Source organism: Sparus aurata, chromosome 12 (genome assembly GCF_900880675.1).
Source record: "Sparus aurata chromosome 12, fSpaAur1.1, whole genome shotgun sequence".
Classification (NCBI taxonomy): domain Eukaryota; kingdom Metazoa; phylum Chordata; class Actinopteri; order Spariformes; family Sparidae; genus Sparus; species Sparus aurata.
In genome coordinates, this window is record NC_044198.1 from 11,402,809 (window position 1) to 11,425,403 (window position 22,595).

General features: G+C 40.9%; 1 protein-coding gene across 12 annotated transcripts; it reads right to left on the reverse strand.

Annotated features, from left to right (window-relative positions):
- Window positions 1-161: 161 nt before the first annotated feature.
- Window positions 162-19,542, reverse strand: slc26a1 (solute carrier family 26 member 1). Of its 12 annotated transcripts, none has more exons than XM_030436750.1 (12): window positions 19,441-19,527; window positions 17,396-17,537; window positions 16,423-16,521; window positions 14,742-14,817; window positions 12,942-13,264; window positions 6,211-6,692; window positions 5,852-6,058; window positions 5,235-5,481; window positions 4,918-5,149; window positions 4,257-4,440; window positions 3,333-3,620; window positions 162-3,252 (listed from the first exon to the last, which is right to left on the reverse strand). In XM_030436750.1, exons 2-12 carry the CDS (start codon window positions 17,469-17,471, stop codon window positions 2,671-2,673), a joined length of 2,796 nt encoding a protein of 931 aa, XP_030292610.1. In that variant the 5' UTR covers window positions 17,472-17,537; window positions 19,441-19,527; the 3' UTR covers window positions 162-2,670. The 12 variants fall into 12 exon arrangements, with proteins under 12 accessions (XP_030292610.1, XP_030292609.1, XP_030292611.1 ...); XM_030436749.1 differs by having other exon boundaries at window positions 19,193-19,523; XM_030436751.1 differs by lacking the exon at window positions 17,396-17,537 and having other exon boundaries at window positions 16,423-16,526; window positions 19,193-19,523.
- Window positions 19,543-22,595: the final 3,053 nt, after the last annotated feature.

Below are 22,595 nucleotides of genomic sequence, written 5' to 3' on the forward strand. Positions count from 1 at the left end.
AACATATTTAATTTGAACCATTGCTCTTAGGAAAATATTGATGAGTGCAGCTGTTCTATTCCTTCCTTTGGCAAAATAATATGGTAAAAATAACATTTGTCATTAACAGATTCCCTCGGACATCTGTAACCAGTGGCAATGATTGAGTCACAGACACATGCTCCTCACTAAAAACTTGTCAGTTTAATTCAAGTATTCAAACATTAAGGCAGTGTTTGTATACAAGTGTTGAATGTCAACACTAAGTCAGAAATGAAAGATGAACGGACTCTTATAATCACTGTCATGATTTGCATTAAATGAATACATGGAATAAATGTCGATGACAAAACAAGTATATGAAAATATACAATGATGATTTTCTTAATCAACAAACAAGAAAGACTACATCTTATTACAAAATCAGTTCATCAGCATGATCTGAACTTGTTTTCAGGAAAGTAGAAACACATCCTGTTTAAATTACTTTCAAGACATTATTTGAAGTTTGAAGAGCTAACAGGGACAACATTGCAAGTCATAAAAACAATTCTTCTAACAAACCAGTGGCAGTGAAGCATATTGACAAAATAGGTGGCATCACCTGCTGCCATCAGGGTACTCAGTAAAAATATCAATTTCAGAAGCACCATATGACGATTATCTTTCATCCGGTACCCGAGATGAGACCTCAGATGTGTGTCAATACATCTACTTTTCAGATAATGCTGTTCTTGCTGGGTGATCGGGAAACAGGGCAAGAGTACAAGTCTGTTGTAATGAGCCCTGGTTTGAAGGCAGTGCGCTCTCTGTGTGCACGAGTCCTCGTGAGTCATGTAAAACTTCTGATCCCTCCACAAACAAGCGCTTCTTCTTATGGTCAGGAAGAGATTAACTGGCCTTTTCAGAAATGATTTTGAGGTCCAGGGTAATAGTTGGCTACGCAGGAAATCCTGCTGACCGTGGCTGAATCTCCACGGCTGAACTCTGGACTCTTGGATTAGGGCCATCATGGACTTTGGCCAAAGGCTTGAAGTGATATCAAATTTTAAAACGGCTTTACAGTGACACAATTGTGTCGTATTAAAAAAAACAAGACATTAATCAGCAACTGAATAGAAGCTCACCCGGGGCAAAAAAACACATATGTGAGAACTAACATTCTTACAAATCAACTGTAATCAATCAATCAATCAATCAATCAATCAATCAATCAATCCCTAAACAAGCAAGAACATACATATTAGATGTAGGTCACAGTGCTCGCTGTTTTTACATTTATGAGACCTCATTCTTGATATCACTAATGCTATGGATCATGGGCAGTCCCTTAATGGTCTTCAGACACACACACACACAAACACACACTTTGGTCTGTGAGTACCAGCATTCAGATTCATTGATTGAAAATGTTTTCAGGTGCATAATGCAACCAACTTAGAAAAAAAAATCATATCTCTGTTTCTTTATTTGCATATTAATCTGAAACAGCACTTCTGAGTCAGACAGCAGATATTTGACTATATGGGCTATAACAGCTTATATAACTTATATGGTGCGAAATTTGTAAAAGTCTGGCTCCATTTTATTGTCATGGCAGAATTTGCTGATCAGTGAATATATTTACTGACTTGGTGTTCTTCTTTTTCATTTACTTCAAAGATCAGTTTCGCGTATTTTCAACTTGATGCCTGTTATTTTCTCCATCCTCCTCTGTTTTGTCTTTTAACCCCTTCACCCTCCATTTTCTTCACTTTTCTTCTTGTCTGGTCAGTTGCCTCACTGTGGTCCACATTACATTAGACTGGCTACTTTTCTTATTATTTTAAATGATCTGTTAGCTGGTTGCCTCTGTTGCTGCTCTGTTAGCTCAGCTCTGAGCCTAGCCTAGCAAATTAGCTTAGCCTTTAGTCATCCACAGCTAACGCAACATCGATAACTGTGTTACAACAGTTTGTTTTGACTGTGCAGATGGGGCGTCTCTTCTCAAGAAACATGTCAGTAAGGTAGAACAGCTCATGTCTGCTAACGTTATGAGCACTCTTGAACGCTTAAGCCACAGACTTGATGGCAAGCCCGCTACTGATAGCATTAGTGAGTTTATTTATTTTCAGCTGCCAAGTAACTGGTGGTGCCCCTAACTTCATAATTTCCTGTTTTTGACTCTCACCTGCTCCATTGGTTGTCCTGTTGCCCCGCGTGCCTCCTCCCAAACAATGTGTGATAGCATTAGCAAAATCGTAATCCATGTTGGCACCAATAATGTCAAAATGACTAAATCAGAGATCACAAAAGAGAGCCCAGCCAAAAGTTTGCGTGTGCCAGAAAGAAAAATGTTCTGTCCACCATATAGTTTTCTTGGTGATCGTAAAGAAACCCTGATATTGAAAGGCACCTTGAGCAGTAATAAAGAGTGAACACATTTCATGACCTTTTCATCAGTGAAATGGCATTTTATTTCTTGAAAAACTACTTTAAAGAATGCTCATTGAGCAGGTCGGATCTTATTTTTGTTGCATGGTTTTTAAGTGTACTAATAAGGGTATTGGATCCTCATGGTAACCCTGGGTTTTCTTGGACATCGTTTCCTAAAAGGCAACCTCAAAGCTGCCCACTACAGTATTGTTAAAGATGGCAACATAGCATACCTAAATCGTCTCTTTGTCTCCATTCCTTCTCTTTCCTGCTGCTCTACACCACAGAGTCTTCTGACCTACTTTCTGCTGCTGCAAATGTACTGTTTGCATGAAGAACTGCAGCGTGGACTGTATGAAACAGCATACTGCTAATTTCTTGGTCATTCTTCCCAAAGAACTGTCCCTTCTGCAGGGTATCAATGACCGAGGTGTTACAGTTGGCAAGGAGAACGCTCACATTGATCTCATTATATTCCTTGACCAGCCCCTTAAATGTGGCCATGCCTGTTGAGTCTATGAAAGGCATGGCAGAGCAGTCTAAAACTATCGTGTGGAAATCCAGTTCTCTTTGGACGAGTGCAATAATGACCTCTCCGTTGTTTTTATCCCCATTTGCCTTGGTTTGTTTTGAGGACATGTCTTTGGCCTTCTTCTCTGCCTTGCTCCTCTTAGTCATCTCTAAGAAAGGCTCCACTCCGACAGCTTTGTAGAGGGATTTGAGAAATGAGTCCTTGTTGGCGTAGTACAGAGGAGCCTGGAAGCGGAAGACCTGAACCCGAGGTGGAGGTGTGAGGTCCTTGTACTCGTCCATGTCCTCGTAAATATCAGTGTCAGTGGCCCGCCCCAGGAGAGAGACCTGACATCAGATGATATGAGATCATGAGCTTTCAGCTTTCAGCCTTCAAAACCTCTATCAGCATCAAATAAATTACTCACCTTAGGGTTCTGGGTCTTAAAGATGATGCAGGTCATTGAAAAAACTACTCCGAATAGGAGGCCCAGCTCCACGCTGATCAAAGCTGTAGCCGACATCGCGACCAGCCACACTATAGCGTCGTTTTTACTGGCACGCCACTTAGCTGGGACGTCCTTGAACTTCCTCAGAGCCCCCCGAAGGCTGACAATGATGATACAGGCAAGAACGCACTTCTGGAGATCGTAGAAGAAAGGGGCGAAGAAGAGGAGGACGAGAAGGACAACCAGGGCACTGATCAAACTTGATACCTGAGAAATGGAGAGAAACGCGGATAGATCAGCCACAATATTAAAAGTGCAGACGTGAGGTGAAAAACATTGATCATCTCGTTACAATGCAATGTTCTGCTAGGAAAGCTTGGGTCACCACTTGACACACACAGCCCATCCAAACACTCTTGCAGACTAAGTACACCCACTCATGGCAATGGCAGTGGCCCCCGAGAAGGACAATAAGCCCTGACAAACCACAAGAACTTTTCGGAAACGGCTTGAAAAAAACAACAAAGAACCCAAGGCATTAAACGAGCCTCCAAATTCTCCAGATCCAAATCTGATCGAGTATCTTTAGTGTTTAGTGAACATCTTCCTCAATGTTAACATGAACAGGAAAAAAACAGTTTGGTCTACATTATTTCACGTATCCCCATGTTTCATCCTTGTTAAGAAAATAAAGGTAGTGAGAAAGTTTTGCACGGATCTTTGAAAGCATGGAACAGTATTGAAGATGTTTTGCAGGAGAAGGTAGCTCAACAAAAATGTTTAAATGTCACAGTGTTGCCTCCCATAAAGCATGTTTCCCACCTGAATCCACAAAGCAAAGAAAATGATTGGACCAATTATTAGATAAATAGTTTTGACCATTTTCAGAAGTGTGACATTCACCTGTGTCTGGCAGCCTGTTGAGTCCTTCACCATGGTTTTTGCCAGTGCTGCACTGGTGGTGAAACAGTGGAAGAAGGAAGGGATGATGTTGCACAAGCTAATGGCCAGCATCTCCTGGTTTGGACGAACCGTGTAGCCGTTTTTCTTGGCAAACATCTCGGACAGCGACACCGTGAAGGCAAAACTGCAAGACAAAATGAGAGTTTGTTTAGTTCCTTTTAGACCTGATGTAAATAAACACTCAGAGTGGTCATATTGAATTGTTCATCATCCAAGAACTATTCAACAAAAGCTTAAGTCAAAGCCATTCCTTTACTTTTTAGAGAAAGATAAGATTCTGCATTCATAAGTATTGTTGAATTAGGACTACTGTCTTGCAATGGCATACTTAATCCATTTCAAGAGGTATTAAAACACTTTTAAATGAGTGCTTTCCATCATTCAGCTATGTTCCTTCCTCTATAACTAAAATAATACAGGAGGAAATGTCCATAGTTGTGTGTTTCTTGGGGTGAAAGTGCAATGAGATCTCAATCTAGGCAACTGGGGCACATATTATTGCCTGACGGTAATCGAGCTACTAAATTATATCTGCAACTGCCGAGATAAGAGACACATGTTTGTGCCAAGCAAACCTGTTGTTAAATTTGTTGTACATTACCTAATGACTGCCAGTGGAATGGCATCCAGTGCCACCCGCTGCATCAGACCAAAGCTGGGCACCTGGGGAGGAATGAACCCTGTGGGGATGTGACCGGAAACACTGGAGCTGTAACGACTGTTCAGCTCCCCAAAATGGCTGGCCAGTGTAGCTCCTGCAACTACTACCAGCTCAGTCGGCAGAGGGATCTTTAGACGGTCCTTGTAGCGCTCCTGGATCTCTTTCCCTGCCACTAAAATTAAAATTCAGTGTTAATCTATGATAAAGAAAATTACAAATTTGAATCTAATAGGAGGCATATAACATCAAGGTCTTACCTAATATAGAGATACAGATGGCACTAGTGATGAGGTCACACAGGTTGGTCTTATGAATGTTGGCAAAAATGTTAATCCAGGTGATGGCAACTGTGCCGTAGCCCTGGTGACGGGGAATCTTTAGACCCAACAGGTATTTAGCCTGCACAGTCAGGATGGTGAAAGAGGCTCCAGTGGCAAAACCATCCAGCATAGGAGACGAAAGGTACACAGAGACGAAACCTAGCCGAAACACAGCCATCAAGAGCTGGTGGGGAGATTAAGGAGGTGGAGCAGGAAGGAAGAGGATGACCAGGAAAGAAAAAGTAAAAAAACGAAATATCAGTGTTTTGCAGATTGACCACTATTTAGGTATATATATTATCCAGAATATAACTCAAGAAATCACGTTTTTGGTTCCATCAATAGAGTAACATTTGCAGCACTGTGTATTACATCACCCATATACATTTTTACATACATGTAGATTGTTCTGTGTGCACTAGACACAAACAAAATAAGGACCAACACTTAAAAACATGGCTCTTTAGCACTGCTAGTGGTCAAAAACTGCACAGGGTGCCTTTAATTCAGATATAGAGTGTTTTGTCTCATGCATTTGCACTTTGTTCCTTTACCTGATAGATGCCAGCCAGGAATGTAAGAGCAGTAGCGATGCTGATGGCGTAGCACTCCTTCTCGCACTGTAGACCCATTAGCTCCACGCTGTGAGGCTTACCAATTGTGAGGTTAGTGCCCAGGGTGGCATTAAACACATCAGGGACAGAGGCTTTGGAGTCCTCATTGAGGTCAAAACCTGCCAGGTACAGCTCCTTATCCACCACCTGCAGGCAAGCAGAAACCACCAGCAACAACTGATCAATGATCTTGCTGACCAGTTTTCCAGGGATCAGTATTAGCAGGAATAGAATTTTTTTTTAAATGTCATTAATGACCCAAATTGTATGATCGTTGCTTGCTACTTGTGATCCATTACCTGTCCGACCATTAGGCTCATAAGGCTGAAGATCCCCACACTGACATGTCTGGACGTCCCCATGAGGAAGTAGATGATGTTGGCGTAAAACGACGTGTATAAACCATAGATGGGCTCCACTCCTGCCAACAAGCAGTAGGCAATAGCCTGCGGTACCAAGATGATACCAACGATCACGCCGGACATGAGATCGCCCCAGATGTACTCTCTGAGCTTGTATTTCGGAAGCCAGCGGACCACGGGGAAGAACCCGGTCAGGGTGGATCGCACTCTGGGCACGGAGCATGTCGCACTCTGCTTCAGCTTGGATTTGAGGACTGAAACTGTGGGCTGTCGCTGGCGAACCCGTCTTTCCAGGAGAGGTGGCAGGGCCGGTACGGTGTCTGTGACCTTGGTGGCCTCCTCCATGGTCTTAGGGAGGAAGAGGAGGGGAAGGTGAGAGGAAGAGCGAGGGGATGTAGATAACGTGGTCAGCTGTGCTCCTGGGAGATCATCATCAAGGGAGATAGGAGAGGGGGAGGACAGACAGGGAAAAGGAAACAGTCAACATCAGCGGAGATGCCTTCAGTCAGATGATAAGATATTGTATCTTCCTGTATATACTAAGTATGATTGCCATGCCGCGTCTGAATCCTGGGGAGTTCAGACATTTACTTCACTTTGTAGGAACACTGCTGTTGTTTCTGTTTTCTTCTAGAGCTGCACTGAGGAAATCAGACCCAATCACCTGGCACTGACCCCAAACACAAGGGACCATAACGTGAGTGAGACACTGACTTTAACAAGTGAAAGTGGAGCAGAATAACATTAAGTCTTGGCTGAGTATTACTCGCAATCAAAGTGAGTCACCTCTACAGACTTTTATGTGATGCCATCTTTTTATTGCTTTGTTGCATTTATTTTCTTTATTTGTATTCATTTGCTTTAATGTGATAGTCTTTTCTATTGCTTTTATTATTATCATTTCATTTACACAAATCAAACTGTAGACAACTGTTCTGTTAACCTTCGGTGAATAGTTATGATTCTAGATCACCTGATCTGCTTGTTTAACATGTCACTATACTGATACCAGTGTAGCAGTCCTTGTTGGTTATCTTTACCCTTATGGTGTTGTGGTCTGATATGGGGGTCGCGGTTGAGTATGGACAGGGTTATAAAAGTATTGCCATGTGTGATGGAAATATCCGTATAAGGACAGCACGAAAGGTCATGACCCCTGTCACCAATGGAATCAATCTCGGTGCTGCTTCTGGGGACTAGAAATCTCTAGAAGAGGAAAACGATGCGAACATTGTGACATTTATTTGTTTTGAACAGCAGCGTAGCTCTAGACAGGCGTCGTCGGTAAGTCGAGAGGATATGGCCAAATGACGTATGTGAGCCCCTAACTTACTAATTTATGAAATCAGGGACATGTGTCCAGGATTCCAAGATGATGAGTCCTAATGATTTTGGTGATCCCCTGACTTTCCCCCTAGAGCCACCATTAGGGTAACACTTGTAGTTTTTGTCTTAAAAATGCTAGGAAATTAGCGACATTCATTCCCCCATCAGGTTGAATGAAATTTTAAGGCAGTATTGTATCCTACAGTTGTTACGTGATGGTCTAAATTATTTTTTGGTCGGTTTCCACAGAAAATTGTACCATTAAACTGTTCAATGGGCTTTTTAAACCTACAACTGTCACTATAAATGAGAGATGTAGATCAACACATCCATGACACTCGTGACTGCAGCTTGTGATTGGCGGGTCACAGAGGGCCTCTCTCATAAGATCGAGTTATTTTCAGTAGCAGCCGGTCTCAGCTGAGATAACCATGTCACGGATATCATAAAACACTATAAATTACGTGTTATCAGCCTCTGCCATCACAGCAACTCTGGTATGTGCTGTGATTTAGACTTCCTGTGGCAGCACCAGCAGCTCTCACAGACTGATATGATGGGGGGATAAAGAAGGAGGAGTATTTTGTGTTATTCTTATGTCTTCATACAGCAGATCTGTTATTTTGCAGTTTTTTTTTTAAATGTTCAGTTTAATGTGTCTTTTTTCCAATTTGATGATTTTTCTACTCACTTCTGGACAGTAATTGTTACTCAATGTGCATGGGAATGACCCTTTAAATGGATGTTACCTTAGTTTTTTGCTATATAAAAAGGCACAGGAGATAAATAATGAGCCTAAGCTTTGAGGTACAACACACACAGACCGAAAACTTAAGAGCTACCCCGCATTTGTGTTTAATACTCCTGCCAACAGATAAAAACCGTCCACTGAAACAAGGTTTTCTTTCACTGAGAGAAACACACACACCTGATTAACTGCTAGACATGAGGGGAGTCACACTGAGGACCTTCTTGAATAAAAGGATTTAATTTACTTTAGTGTCAGTGCCGAAAACAATTGATTAAAGCCGCCTGTACACCATTTCTAATCAATGCTCTCTGCCTTTAATCATGTGATATAAAAGCACCTCAGCACTGCTTAGAAATGACCTGAAAGCATCCTCTGAGGGGGGGAAGCACGCTTTTCATGTGTAGTTGAAATCTTTTTCAGTCAATCGTGTTAAAGGAGCAAAACAAAGCCTGACTTCACAGACGAAACATCACCGTGTGACAGGAAGCTGATATTCCTCATGTAAGGTCTTCAGTAGCAAAGAAACAATATCGACCTTGTTCAATCTAATGCAGTTAATTAGCCCTGAAGGTAATTTTCCCTTCTTTTATCCTGCATGTGCAGATTTAAAGAGAAATCAAGTGTGAGTGTGTTGGCCAAAACTACCGAAATATGTATGTATGTCCAACTTTTAAAAACCTGATTCCTAATCTGGTGACAAATATTGTGACTTTTGAAAAAAACCCTACACACTGAGCAACACTCTTCTGACTTGAAGAGAGAACAGGTGGTTTTAAAGGGGTTGCAAATCACATATCCATGTTGGAACTGCAAAGCCAAGAGTCAAGAGATTCTTTTCAATATTTGACATTAAAGGTGCATCATGTAGTTTTGACATTTTAATGAGAAGTGACAGATCTTTATTAACTGATTTATTTTCTGCATAAACAAACTAAATAAACTGTCTTTGTTTTCATGACTGAATGATTTGTGCATATGTGGCAGACCCTGCCCCTGCCACCTTTCTAACTTCAAGCAGTATTCTGGGGACCTTATTTCCCTTTGAGAACATCTTATTTATTCAATAATGGAAAAAAAAAAATTCTCTGAGTTTGTATTTTTACCCCATTAATATTCAAAATATTTAAATCCTGAGTTTTGAATGTCTTCTAGTGCTCTGTTAAGGAAAATCATAAAGGGCTTGAACCAGTAATTACTATGACAATTATCTACTCAAGTGAAGCAGACGTAAGACAGTTCCTATTAAAAAATGACTCAAGTGAAAATACAAAACTTGCTCCATTAAAGACTATTCTGAAAAACAGTTACTTAGCTCCATATCTGTGAAAGGGTTTCATGTGGACTGACCAACACGTCTCCAGTTCAGTAACGCTCTCCACTGACTGAAAATCCAAGTCGAACTGATCCAAACTACAGCCGAACTGTACGATCTCCTGCCATTCTCACCTGTCCAGATGTGGTTATTATACAATACTTCCTGCCTGAAGGACAGTTAATGATTGTGGATTCACTCAAAACAGTGCATCACAAATCCCAACTGGACTGCCTTCAGTTACAGTATAACTACACTGAATGCACCAGTGTTCTCTTTGACACTTAAATCCAAATGGTAAGAACACACAGTTCCATTCAGTGAAGTGTCGCAACAAACTCACCTGCAGAGTCAGAGCCGCAGGGACAAACAGGACCACAAGTGTCCGATGTGTCGTACGTTAATCAGCTCTGTGTTGCCTTAACTTCTTCTTCTCTCTCCCTCTCCCTTTCACTATCTATATGTCTCGCCCTCTCTCTGTCTCTGATGTCATCTGAGCAGTCAGACCGCAGGAGATCTGAGTGATCGCTGCTGGATAAATAGGAAGATAAGAGCAGCCCTTTGCTCACCCCTCACACTGTTTCCTATTGGCTCGATCAACAGGCGTGGGTGGGGCATGGCGCCGTTCACTGAAAACCTGACAGGCATTTGTGTGTGTCTGTGTGTGTGTGTGCGTTTACTACTTATTACTGACACTGTGGAAACTTGTATTCGTTTGGGACACAAAATGAAGGTCCAGTTGTGGTAAATCATTACATTTTAGGGTGAAGATTTGGTTCATGGTTACTGGAAGGTTCAGTTAGATATAATGTGTATAATGCGCAAACATTTATGCCTAAAAATAACTTGTTGTGTACTGACATTGTCCAAAATCTTGCCAACGATCTGTAATGTTATTCAGGGGAACAGTAGGTTTCACTGGGTCAGCTGCCACTACATCTGATGAGGAAACATCAGATGATGCATCAGAGAGTGAGGAAGGAAGCTGGTCAACGCAACAGATGTACTTTGAATAAAACTTAAACATTACCTCGTCCGTTAGCATCTCTACCTGAGTCATGCAGAATAGATTTTCGGCATGGCAATGGAGGCTGTTAAACAATGAAGACAGCATCTCCCATGATCCCACGCTACCTCACAATGTCATCAAACTAGTCTTTTGTTTTCACTGATAAATGACAAGTTAAATACCTGGATCAAAGGGTTAGCGTTTATCTGCCCCGCTGCCGGCTATCATGTTTGTGAAGTGAAAATGAGCATAGACTCGTATGTCAGCTTGTCACACTATATAAATACATCTTGCAGAATGAGTGGATTACATAGTAAACATGAGATAAGCCACAGCTGAACAAGTGCTGCTGTTATCTGTGTGACCTGCAAAAGACACAACCTGTATCTGTCTTAAAGACTCACATCAGGGACGGGATAAGTGCTGTGTGTTTATCAAAAGTGGAACCAACAGGTAAAACGTGTGTATCTGATGTAAATATCAGATTGTTTCTCATTTATTATAAAAGCATCCAACGATGAAATCAATGCTCATCAACAGAGGCGTTAGTGATGCACCTATGACATTCTGACCCATATCTGCGTATAACACAAAATAGTTCAGAAATGATTGAAAGCCAATATCATTACATGTGAAGTACTTTGAAAAACTTTGAAGTCATGACAATCAAAAAAAAAAATCTTGAAGCACTGCAACTTTTGTCATTTAGCCAAATGTTAAAAACTTCAAACTCACTTGTTTGGATTTTGATATATAGATGGTATATAGTGTGCTAAAAAAGTTATAGTTGGCAGAACATTTACATTTTTTTATTTTTTTTTTAAAGATTTGTTTTTGGCATAGACACCTTTATTAAGCAGTAGACAAATAGGAAATATGGGAGAGAGAGGGGGATGTGACATGCAGCAAAAGACCTCCAGCCGGAATCGAACCGGGGTCGGCTGCGGTTATGGCATGCGCTCTAACCACTTGACCACCTGTGCGCCATTTGCATTTACATTTTGCCTTTTCCGGAGAACCATACGTTTCCATTTATATCATTATGGTATGAAATCTCCTGGCATAGACTTGTGACTTTCTTCAGAGGGTAAGTGAACATCTCATTTCTACACGTGGCTATTTGGTTCAGATGGTTTCAATAGTCGAGATCTTTCAAATAACTTCACATCACTACAAAAGTTCAGAACAACAGTGACAGTAATTAAAGAATATATGATGTTAAATGTGGATCACCTGCTTCAGGACTCACTGCACGTGGAGGAAAATGAGAAAACAAGGAAAACAACTTACAACAAGCTGCAGCACTTGGTGGTGAAACACATTTTACAGGAGGGATAGGTATAAACAATGGTACTGTCTTTTGCTTGCAGTATAAAGTCTGAGAATTTGGGGGGGTCCAAGGAAGTTGCTGGAATTCAGTGTCCTCAATGGAGGCATTTTCGAGGTGTCGAGTACCTGCATGAAATAATCTTAACCATCTAATCTTTCGGAGGAACTGACTACACTCAATCGCCATCGTCACTGTATGAATCAGAACTGCTGACAGCTCATCAGTGATGACTTTCTGGTTGAAAGCGTACCGTCATGTGAAAGCCAGATAAACAATCACCACCAATACTTGACAGCTTTACCTCTGATAGGATACGTCTGTACTGAACTGGACATGGAGGGGGATTTTCTATCATTTTGAGGAAAAATGCAAGCATGTTAATATCAACCACTGATAAGAAAGAGTTTCTTTTTTGAATAAATCCAACTAAAATTCACTGTGTGAGACAAAAGTGTGTCTGTGCATGTGTGTGTGGGTGTGTCCCTGTGCATTATATGCTTGTATGAATGGCGTCATTGTCAGTGTGACGACATGGCAATTTCTTTATGTTCATCTAAAACAGTCAGTCACAGTTAAGATTAGGGTCACATTAGGAACACACTACTGAAACATCGAGGGGGAGGGGGCTGCTATTTGGTATACGTGTGTTTTGTGTGTGTGTGTGTACAGTATATGTGTTTTCTTTTGACACTATCCATGCACAGTGTGACAGGCATTTGGCTTTGAGATGATAGAACCAAACCAGGGTATGATGTTAGGAGTTTCTCAAAGAGTTTCTCAAGTTCCTCACTTAACCAAAGCAAATAACCCCGCTCAACCTCAGAGGACAAATGCACTGCCCCTTTAAATCCACCGGCAGCATCCTTCTAGCATGTCATCTTCATCACAACACGATTTCTGGACACAGCTTGAGAGACAAGTGAAACGAGGGAGAACTCACCCAGAGAGAAGGAGCAGCTTGAATGCAGACAGGAGGCAGCATGGGCCATGCCTCCCTGACTGGTGCCTCTGCCTCCACCATCAGTCTGTTTCCCTCTGTACCGCCGTCCACTCTGCTGCTCCCTGACTGCTCCTGGCTTCTTCCTGGTTCCTCCTGCAAAGCATGATGGGAGAAGCACCCCCCTGAGTTGTTGCTGTCTGCTGATTGGAGCTGAGCAGAGGGGGAGGGGAGAGAGCGACTGCTGGCAGTGGATGATGGTTACCATGGTGACTAAGCCCCTATGTGTGCATGGATGACATCTTCTCCGAACTCCTGCTCCACTCCTGTATGATATTAATGACAGAACAATGTGTTAATTTTGAAAAAAGCTCAGTTTCAGTTCAGTTCATTGAATCTTCCATTTCGTATGTTTCTGTCTTTTTCTCAGAAACTCCTATTCTGCACGGTATCTGATGCATTAAAGGTATTAAATCATATATTTTTAGTAACATGCTGTTCAAAGCGTGTACCTTACAGTTTATTATAAATGCAAAAACTCTCCATCCATATTTGGACGTACTTCCTCTGCTATTGAGAAATCTTTACCAGGTATATAAAGCTTAGATAATGATGCCTTTAAAAGGTGCAATACGTAAGAATTTTTGTTGAAAAACACACAAAAGTCAACTAAAATGATCAAAAGCCTGTAAAGAAATAACAGTTTGTTATGACTGACTGACTTTAAACACCAGCACTCGCTGGTCTGAGCTCCAAGTCCCGACCGCTAGCTGCACAGCTAACTGAGCTAATGAGCTAATGGCAGGTACAGTTAGCAGCAGTTAGCGGTTTTCTTTGGTGATATGCTGCCCCCTATTTGTGTGTAGTATGAACTCGACAGGTTCATATGTTTACTCACCAAATCTACACCATAAGCCCAGTGGTATCAACCTTTGATATCTAGCATTTGGTAATATTCTATATTCTTTTAATTATGGACAAATCTCATGAAATAACCAAGAACAACAAGCCTGTGTAGGCACAGCATACTATGGCATATCTGTGCTCCATTATTACCCAAAAACTACTAAAAACCCATCAGTGAGTGGAGTTTATTTTGAGTCAATCCCACATGCCCTGTCCTGCGGCCAGAAATACTCACCAGAGTACCTGATGTGTATAACTACACCGCTGAAAATAGACCCTGAATAATTGTTTCCACCTGTTTGAGTGACGTTAGCTTAAAACTGCAGTGCTCTAGTTAATGATTCAGCCTATTTTTAAAATGAAAATATATATTACAGACTGTGTTCATTTCAACCACAGCAGTGCTCCTTTCGGAAGAACAAGCGATGCTCTTTTCACGTTCCCTCTGCAGATTAATTATCTCGAACCAGCAGCCATGAACAGTCAGGCCAACGCTGCACATTTTAAACTTTCCACAACAACAGCCGAGAATTTCCTCTTGTTGTTGCTATATCATTTGCGTTATCTATTGCACTGACACTGATCTTGATCTGTACGGAATCATTTACTATCTAGTGTCTGTCTATCTATGCGTGTGCTGCTGTGCAATACATTGTTACTAAATTACACCGAGAAAGCTTGATAGTGTCTTTTTAACATACTGTCAATACTTTAGTAAACTGACACTTAGACCAGTACATTTCTGGTGCCTTTGCCCTTATCTCCAGAGTGCTGGTTGTCCTAGAGAACTGGTCAGGCAAGCAGGATTCAAGAACATCGAGTGTGAAGTCAGGTAGCAGAAATTCAGGAGATGTATGATATGCGTGACAAGGTCAAGTACAGCTGAAAAATACAAACAATGTTTCGCTGGCGTTGATTGATGTGCAGATTCCCAGAATCCTAGCTAGGTGATGCTGTCCCAAACTGAGAAGATCTATGGGCACACAAATTCATAAGAAAGGAAAACACAATGTTAAGAAGGGATGGAGAGATGCCCTGTGGCTACAGACTAAGAGGGAGGGATACAAACAACCAGAAAAGACACTTAAAGGCGTTCCACCCTGCTATTAATGCCTCGCTCAGTTGGCTAATTGTAAGTCCTAATGGTGGCTAAGCATGCAAATTTGCTAATGTTAAGTCAGTGCTAACAGGCAGTCAGCTGTGTCAGCTTGTGGCAGATTTGTTAGCAGGCCATGTTGGGTCAGCCCGGCTGGAGGCCAGGAAGCAGCAGAATAATGACTGAATGTGGCCGGGTTAATGTGTTAGCTAATGTCAGTTCACTAACTTCAAAGCTTGTGAGTGTAACACTCAAGGCTTTACAATAATGTTACAACTTTACTGCGTGAGAGCTGATCTTATTTCTGGTTATGGAGCAGTTTTGGTAACGAGATAGAGGTTTCAAATCCTTTTTGGAACTTTAGATTTTTAATAAGCCTGTTGCACAACAAAGAAATGTCGATTTTTTGTGTGTCAATTTGGAGGCGTTACTCTGTGTTCAGCACCACATTTGTGAACATGCACTTCAAATGATAAAATGGCTTTTTCTGATGAACATTAAAAGGGTTTCCTGGGGTAGCCGGACATGCAGGATTACACTGCAAAACCGCGAGATTTCTATTAATTAGGTTTGGCATGTGTGATAATACCTTTGAAATCCAAACATCCTAATCAACAAACTCGCAGAGTGATGGACAGAGAACAAGGAGCTGATTGTTGTTTTTATAAATAACGCAGCAATGAAACACTCCTCTATCTACATCAGTGGAGTAGTGGTCATCACACATCACAACCCTGGTTAAAAAAGCACAGAGAAGGCTCTACTTCCTACAGAAACTTAGGAAGGCTAAATTCTGGAGCCAGATCCTGGTCAGCCTTTACAAAGGAGCGATAGAAAACATCCTGTCTGGCAACATCACAAACTGGCATGGTTCATTAACGGCCCAGGTCAGGAAGAACATCAGCGGTACCATCTGCAGAGCATCGGTGACATCGGTGAAGAACATTGCCACCACTTAACTTTCTCCTCCCCTCCGACATTTCTCAAGGGTTATAGGGCTCCGACAGCAGACACAGAGGTTCATTAAGTCTAGTTCTATACTCATTAACTCCTTCAGTTGAGAAACCACTTATCTGTCAGGAATGTAAATGTTTGAGGAAGATTAGTTGCAACAGAGGAAAAGTCATGCACACAAATAGCTGCTGCCAAGTCATTCTCATGGCTAAGAAAGACAGATGTCAGTGTTTCATTAAGGTTAGGTATGGAGAGCATTATGATTGGACACATCGCAAATTGGTTTGGGCAGAGCATGCATGTCACTCTCAACAACTGATGAAACTGCATTGAAAGAATAAGGATACAGTTAAAATGAATATGACAGCTGTAAAATAACATCACACACAAAATCAATTAATGTTTACAAGCTGAATCAACATTCAAAATTGGGCTTAATCTGTCAAAATCACCTTTCGTTACAGTGTGAGGCTACACATTTCAATGTCTGAACTGGGCATGCAATTTACTGCCTCTGTATGTTCTGACCTGGGGGTGGTAGACTGGGTCTTTGTGTCTGACCAAACTGACTTGCCTGGCTAGCTCCAGGTTCGGAGCTGCCAGGGCTGCTGACATTGGGGCTGGGGTCTGTGCTTTAAAAAAAAAAGAAAATTGTTATCTGTCCCTATACAAAATAAGACAGCCTGGTTACACCTCAAGACTGTGTTAGGCAGAATCTTAGACTATTTGTCCCCATTCTCGTGCGGTAGCTTAGTTTAAAATAAACTACCTGCCTAACTACAATAAAATTAAACTGGATCATGTATGCTAGTCAGCGCTAAGAAACTTGGTTATATTTTAGACCTTCACAATAGCAAACAAGCTACATCGACATTGAGATAATCTCTGAGCATTCATTACAATTTATCTTGAGCTCTAGTATAGCATTCTTGCAAACTGAGTTGATTTAAAGTCTCTAAATACCATTACTGAAAAACGATCTATGACCTGGTTTCCCCACATTATTCTAATCTAGTGCTACGTAGCTTCAGGCTAACATTACGTTAGCCGCTAAAGTTAGGTTAGCCGCTAACCTACTGTGTGAGTAGGCTAACAGCTAGCCTGCTCGCACAGTTGAACTATTGCAGACAAAATCTCTTCTCTACATGTGCAGTCGATTTGTTAATAAATTAAAACAATAACTCATCAGGAAAACACTTTGAAACTTCCTTCAGAATGAATGCTGTTGCGAAAGGCCTCCATCTGCCTTTCTGTAGTGGGCTTCTTTCAACAAGAGGTGCAGTGACCTGTCAATCAACATTGGAATCTGAGGTGTCCAATCAGCTCCGTCCCTGATACTTCATGAGAATTCTTTTGAGGTCCTCTCCACCAAATGGAGACCAATAATTAAAAAAGTAAAGCAATTTCAAATATGAAAAGTGTGTGGTGAGTGAGCGTTAGTTGTGACTGTGTGTTAGGCAAAGTAATTGGCATTAAAAAAAAATAAATAAAAAATTGGCACCTTGAGTGATGCAAGGACGACGGTAGAGGCCTTTAAATACTTGTGGACTACTAGCATGCTTTTGAGGTGGACTCATGGCTCTTGGCAGGTTCACTGTAACAGTCTTGTAGCGTCAGCTCCAACTCCGGATGACCAATGTAAACTGTAAAGGATTATAATGTTGTTACATTGCTTGTCTGGAGTTGTTACATTGACTTTATTCGTTGATAACGTTCAGATGGGATTTTGAAATCAAAATGAGTAAGTTTCCATTTCAACATTTGAGACTGTCTCAGCCTTTTTCTTGCTTTCTCTCACATCCTGACCATGAAATAATGCAAAAAATAATTCCTTGAGGTGAAAAAGATATTAGACCCGCTGTCTTCACTTTATGTGTAAACGGTTCAGAGGGGCCAACAACTTTAAAAAATATATATGCATTTGGAGGGAGAAGGCAACTAGATCTGCCCCTGAAATTAGAGCCTGCAGGCAAGTAGGCCTACCTAGTACACATGGCAGGTGGACAGAACGTCATGTGTGTTCTTCAATAGTGGCGTCGTTGAGTCCATGTTTTGTTAACAGATGACACCCCTTTTACCCACGATACAGAGACCATCATCTGCGATGGCCGAGCGGTTTATATAAATGTCACTCTAAAGCTATCCCTGGTAGAGGGCGGCCGCAACTCTGTGTGAAATGGTTTAAATACTCTCCTAAATGTGCAATAGCATCAATATTTTTTAAATTTTTTTATATGGTTATCTTTATTGTTTCTACTGCTTTTTTTTTTTTACTTATATCTGTCTAATCTTTTTCGTAGTTATTTCTACTACTGTTTTTAATCGATGCTCTCTATATTTGCTATCCTTTTTGCTGCTGTAATATTTCTATTTTTTTGTTTTGACAATTATCAGTTGTGATATTATGAGGCTTATTATCTTTTATAGGAACAATTTTGGTATTCAGCTCACTAATCAAAATGCTAAATTGCAACAGTTTCTCCATCTCAGTTGTGACAATACATTCTAATATGTGGTTCCTTTGTAGATGTGAAGCAGAACAGGTACAGAGTCATACATACATTAGCTGTATGATATTCACACTATTTAGTGAAAAGATTCAAGTTTGAGTTTTTTTGTATTTTGTTCGAAATCTGATTGATGGTGTTGTGATGATTAATTATTGATTGATGCATTGACTGACTGATTGATTAATTGATGAACATGACTGACTAATAATAGTATTCATATAAAAAAGAAAAAATCATCACGATAATATCAATAATTAATCATGAGTATCATGACATTTGATATTTTTCTGACAAAATGCTATAAATACGATCCACAACTGCAACCAAATACAAATTGGAATTCATCTCCTATGGATACTTCACAAGGGCTGAACTAGACTTTCATACAAGCGGTGGCCAGAGGGTGGGTAAGGTTTTATCAGGGAGTCCATATATTAATAAAGGAAAATATTATGACATAATTAAACTGCCTGTATAAAGTTAATAAAACGCCGTTATGGTCAAGAGTCCCCAACAGTACCAAAACAACAGTCCAAGTGTATTTGATCGAAAAATAACATGTTCTGGAACTTTAATAGTTTAGTCTTTATTCAAATCATATTACGAAAACGCAACAATCGGCATGTAACGGGATCATTAACGGCACCTGGTGTCTAAACGCTCTTGTTTGGTCTGCTTTGAAACTAGAGACGATAACCCTCTCCATTGATACCAAGCATAGCTTAAACCTGATCTAATCAGCTCATGGTAGCCCCCAAACAAAAATGCAACTCATATTGTTTCCTTACCTTTTCATGGTCATTTCAAGCCACTGCATGCATTGCTATGAGCTCCCTTTGTTTACAGTGATACCATGTTGTCACATGACAGCGTAACCATATGTTTTGTAAGAAAGTTACAAGCAGCATGAAAAATAGTAACATGTGCTGTTTGCTAATCAAAGGTGCAATATGTAAGAAATGGTTATCTGTCGAATTCATACTCAAAACAAATGGCGGGTGGCATGTCACCAGAGTAAACACTTAGTTCTGCTTACTAGAGCTGCCGTTCGCTAGTTAGCTCGGTTAGCCGTGCAGCTTGGAGCTGGGAGTGTGCAGCACCAGGGGAGAGTTGGGAGAATGTGATGTTCCAAGGCTAGCTGGTTAGCATGCTAACTTCGGTATATCTCTGCAACACAATACGTAGACGTCACAACATCAAAACTGTTATTGGTTCACATTCTCTTGATAATTTGAGTAAATTTTTTTAAGTTTTCAACTTAAGTGGGTACATGTTGAACCTTTAAGCATGACAATATCAGTATTTGGTTTTATAGGCAAAACTAGTCTAAATCCTAATAAAGGTGATTTCAGGTTTGTTTCTTTTATTCAACCCTCCTACTGTATAACTCAAAACAGATTCTTTTACCCTCCACTGTTAACGAGTGTGTGCTGTTGTAGAGCTTCCACTTCTCCTCCTCTCTGCTCACTTGACCTAACTGCTCATTGTTTGCGCCTGTCTTTGGAACATTAAAATGACAGATGAACGTCAGAGAACAGCAAAGTTTGCCAATGTTATGTGTGCCTTTGAATACCTTGTTCTGTATTATGAAGCTGCAGGGGAATATATCTGACTCTGCTTTGTCTAAGGCTGTTTGCCTTCTATTTTCTGAGTGAGTACAAGTGTTTAAGCCTCCTCAGCACCCAAACCTGTTGTATTACAAAACCAGTTTTTGACTATAAGAATGTGTCATACGATTGTTTCATTCATTCCAGTATTAAACACGTTCTCTTGTTACAGTAGGAACAACGCAGGTGCTACAAATAACATTCACGTTGGCTCTGTTCTGCTCAGGCCTCCAGCACGACATCATTTAACCCCTAAGCATTCACACCTGTGCTTTTCCTGCTGGGACACGTCAAAAGGTGAAATGGGCGTTCAGCTGCATGAGCTGAGTGTAGCCACTTGTGTTGGAGCAGCATCTAGTGGTTGTAATGAAAGAAGCAGCTAGGGTGTTAGAGCCCACACACAGCTGATGCTCACATCTTGTGTGTCTAGTGTGAGTACCAGTTTCACTCTGTTGTACATTGTGTGACATGTGATGAAATAAAGATTCTTCTTTTTCTTCTTCTTCTTCTTGATTAGAACATACAGTAGTTTGTCTTCCGTAAAAAACATTTAATAGTTTAAGTTTCTGACTGTTGAGGTGCTTCAACAGTGTTTGCAAGCAGGGTGTGTCCATGGTTGTCATTCCATATGCCCTACTGTGTCGGACTGGTTTGGTCTACTGTAACTGCCTACCTATTGTTATTTATTAAAGGGTAACTCCACCCATTTTACACATTAAAGTGTGTTTACAGGTGGGAGTAGGGAGCACTACTGCATATATGGAAAAAAGTGTTTTGTGGCTTTTGCATGTAATCTGATAAATTGCCTCCAGTGATTTCACTCAGTGGCTAAACTGCATTGTGGGTAGTGTAGGCACAACAGTCCAATATGGTCTTCAGATTCAAATGCTAGACCAAAACCTTGTGCCTTATGTTACCCACAGTGCAACTTGAAATTGAATGATAAGATTTATCTCCTCTGGAGCTACAAAAGGCTTTATACTATTTTATTCCCCAATGCAGTAGTACAAGACCTGTAAACACAGACTTTATATATAAAACTGGTGGAGTTACCCTTTAAATAAATGTAACCGACCATAAAGGCTCTCCTCGTAAGTTGTCATTTGATGTAGCTAGTCAGAGTTTTGGTGTTCTCACTGATATTCCTATTTGTTTTTTGTTTTTTTTAATCTTTCAAATTAACTTTTAAGACATTTTTCACTGGATCTCTGTAGAATAAATATAAAAGGATCTTACAAGGCAGGCAACCTATAGCCCAGATCAAATACTTACCTCTACAGGCTTTTCTTTATAAAATAACAAAAAAAAAGATGTTTGAAAACATTTTACAATAATAATACAGTTTAAAAAATGACCTTAGTGTTGCTGGTTTGAGTTTTTTAGGAAATGCTCCTTCTGGACTTGTTAGTGACTTGTTAATCTCAAGGTTGCCACGTCCTAAAGCAGACCCTGCTTTGTCGTGTATTTCACTCCAAACGGGACCCAAATTTACAAAATGAACATAATGTTTCATTGAAGAAGACTTGAAACTGGTGATTGAGATCATGACCTCATTAGCAAACTGTTAACGGAGGTCATTTTCTCATAAACTCACACACAATTGTCATTTTTGAAACCAGTGGAGTGGCCCCCTGCTGGACATTGGAAAGAATGCTCCGTCCACATATTAGGCTGTCTAAAGGCTGTTAACACCTGCTGTCAAGTAAAGCAGCAGGTGTTTTTCCACCATCTGGCCTCTGACAGCAGAAATTACAACCTGGCTCACCGTGATGAGGCAAAGAAAAAGACATCGAGCCAGGAAACTTAGTTGGACAGCAACACATAGGTCAGATTTATGCTTCACCAGAGGTGTTTTCAAACAGTATTTTTCAGTTTTACAAAAACAAAAGACTTCAGCGATGAAGAGTGTTTGGCTTCGCAAATGTACGCCTGGTTAACTTTCCCACCTCCGATGAAAAAACAGCAGCTCACATCTGCTTCCCTGAGCTTTTCTCTGGGAATCCTCCTAAACGGCCAGGCCCAGGTTTACTGCTTTGATGTCGGGGCTGACCTCTTACCTCCACATGGAAGGAGATAAGTAATAAATCCCCTCAAAGGCTTTATTAGAAAATCACATTTTAAACCCTAGAACAAATTGTTTCTTCGGTGGACGTTTCTGTTGGAAGAGCCGATTAGGTCGGGTTCATGCAGGAATAAAAACGTTGCATGACTAATTTGTGGCAGCCCATAGATGGATAAAATACTGGATCTTTGTCTTACGGGGTTAAAAATAATTTTGTGTTCCTCAGTTAAGTTCGGACCGAGCTCGGAGCCGAGGTGCTTTCAGAACAACCCAGGTCCAGCTGTGGCACTGCTGTGCTTTGAGCCAAAGCCTTGAGATCTTCATGCTTGAGACGGTGTGTAAGCCCGCAGAGATTGTGTTGGAGTCAGGGAGTTTCGAGAGGGCTCACAGAATAATGAATTCCTCCTCTGGAGTTTTCCTGATTGGTTAATGGCCCAGCAAATCAGCTCTGAGATTGTTTGCAGCGATGGGGGGAATGATTGGGGATAATCACATTTGCCGCTACCAAATGGGCTTCCTGAC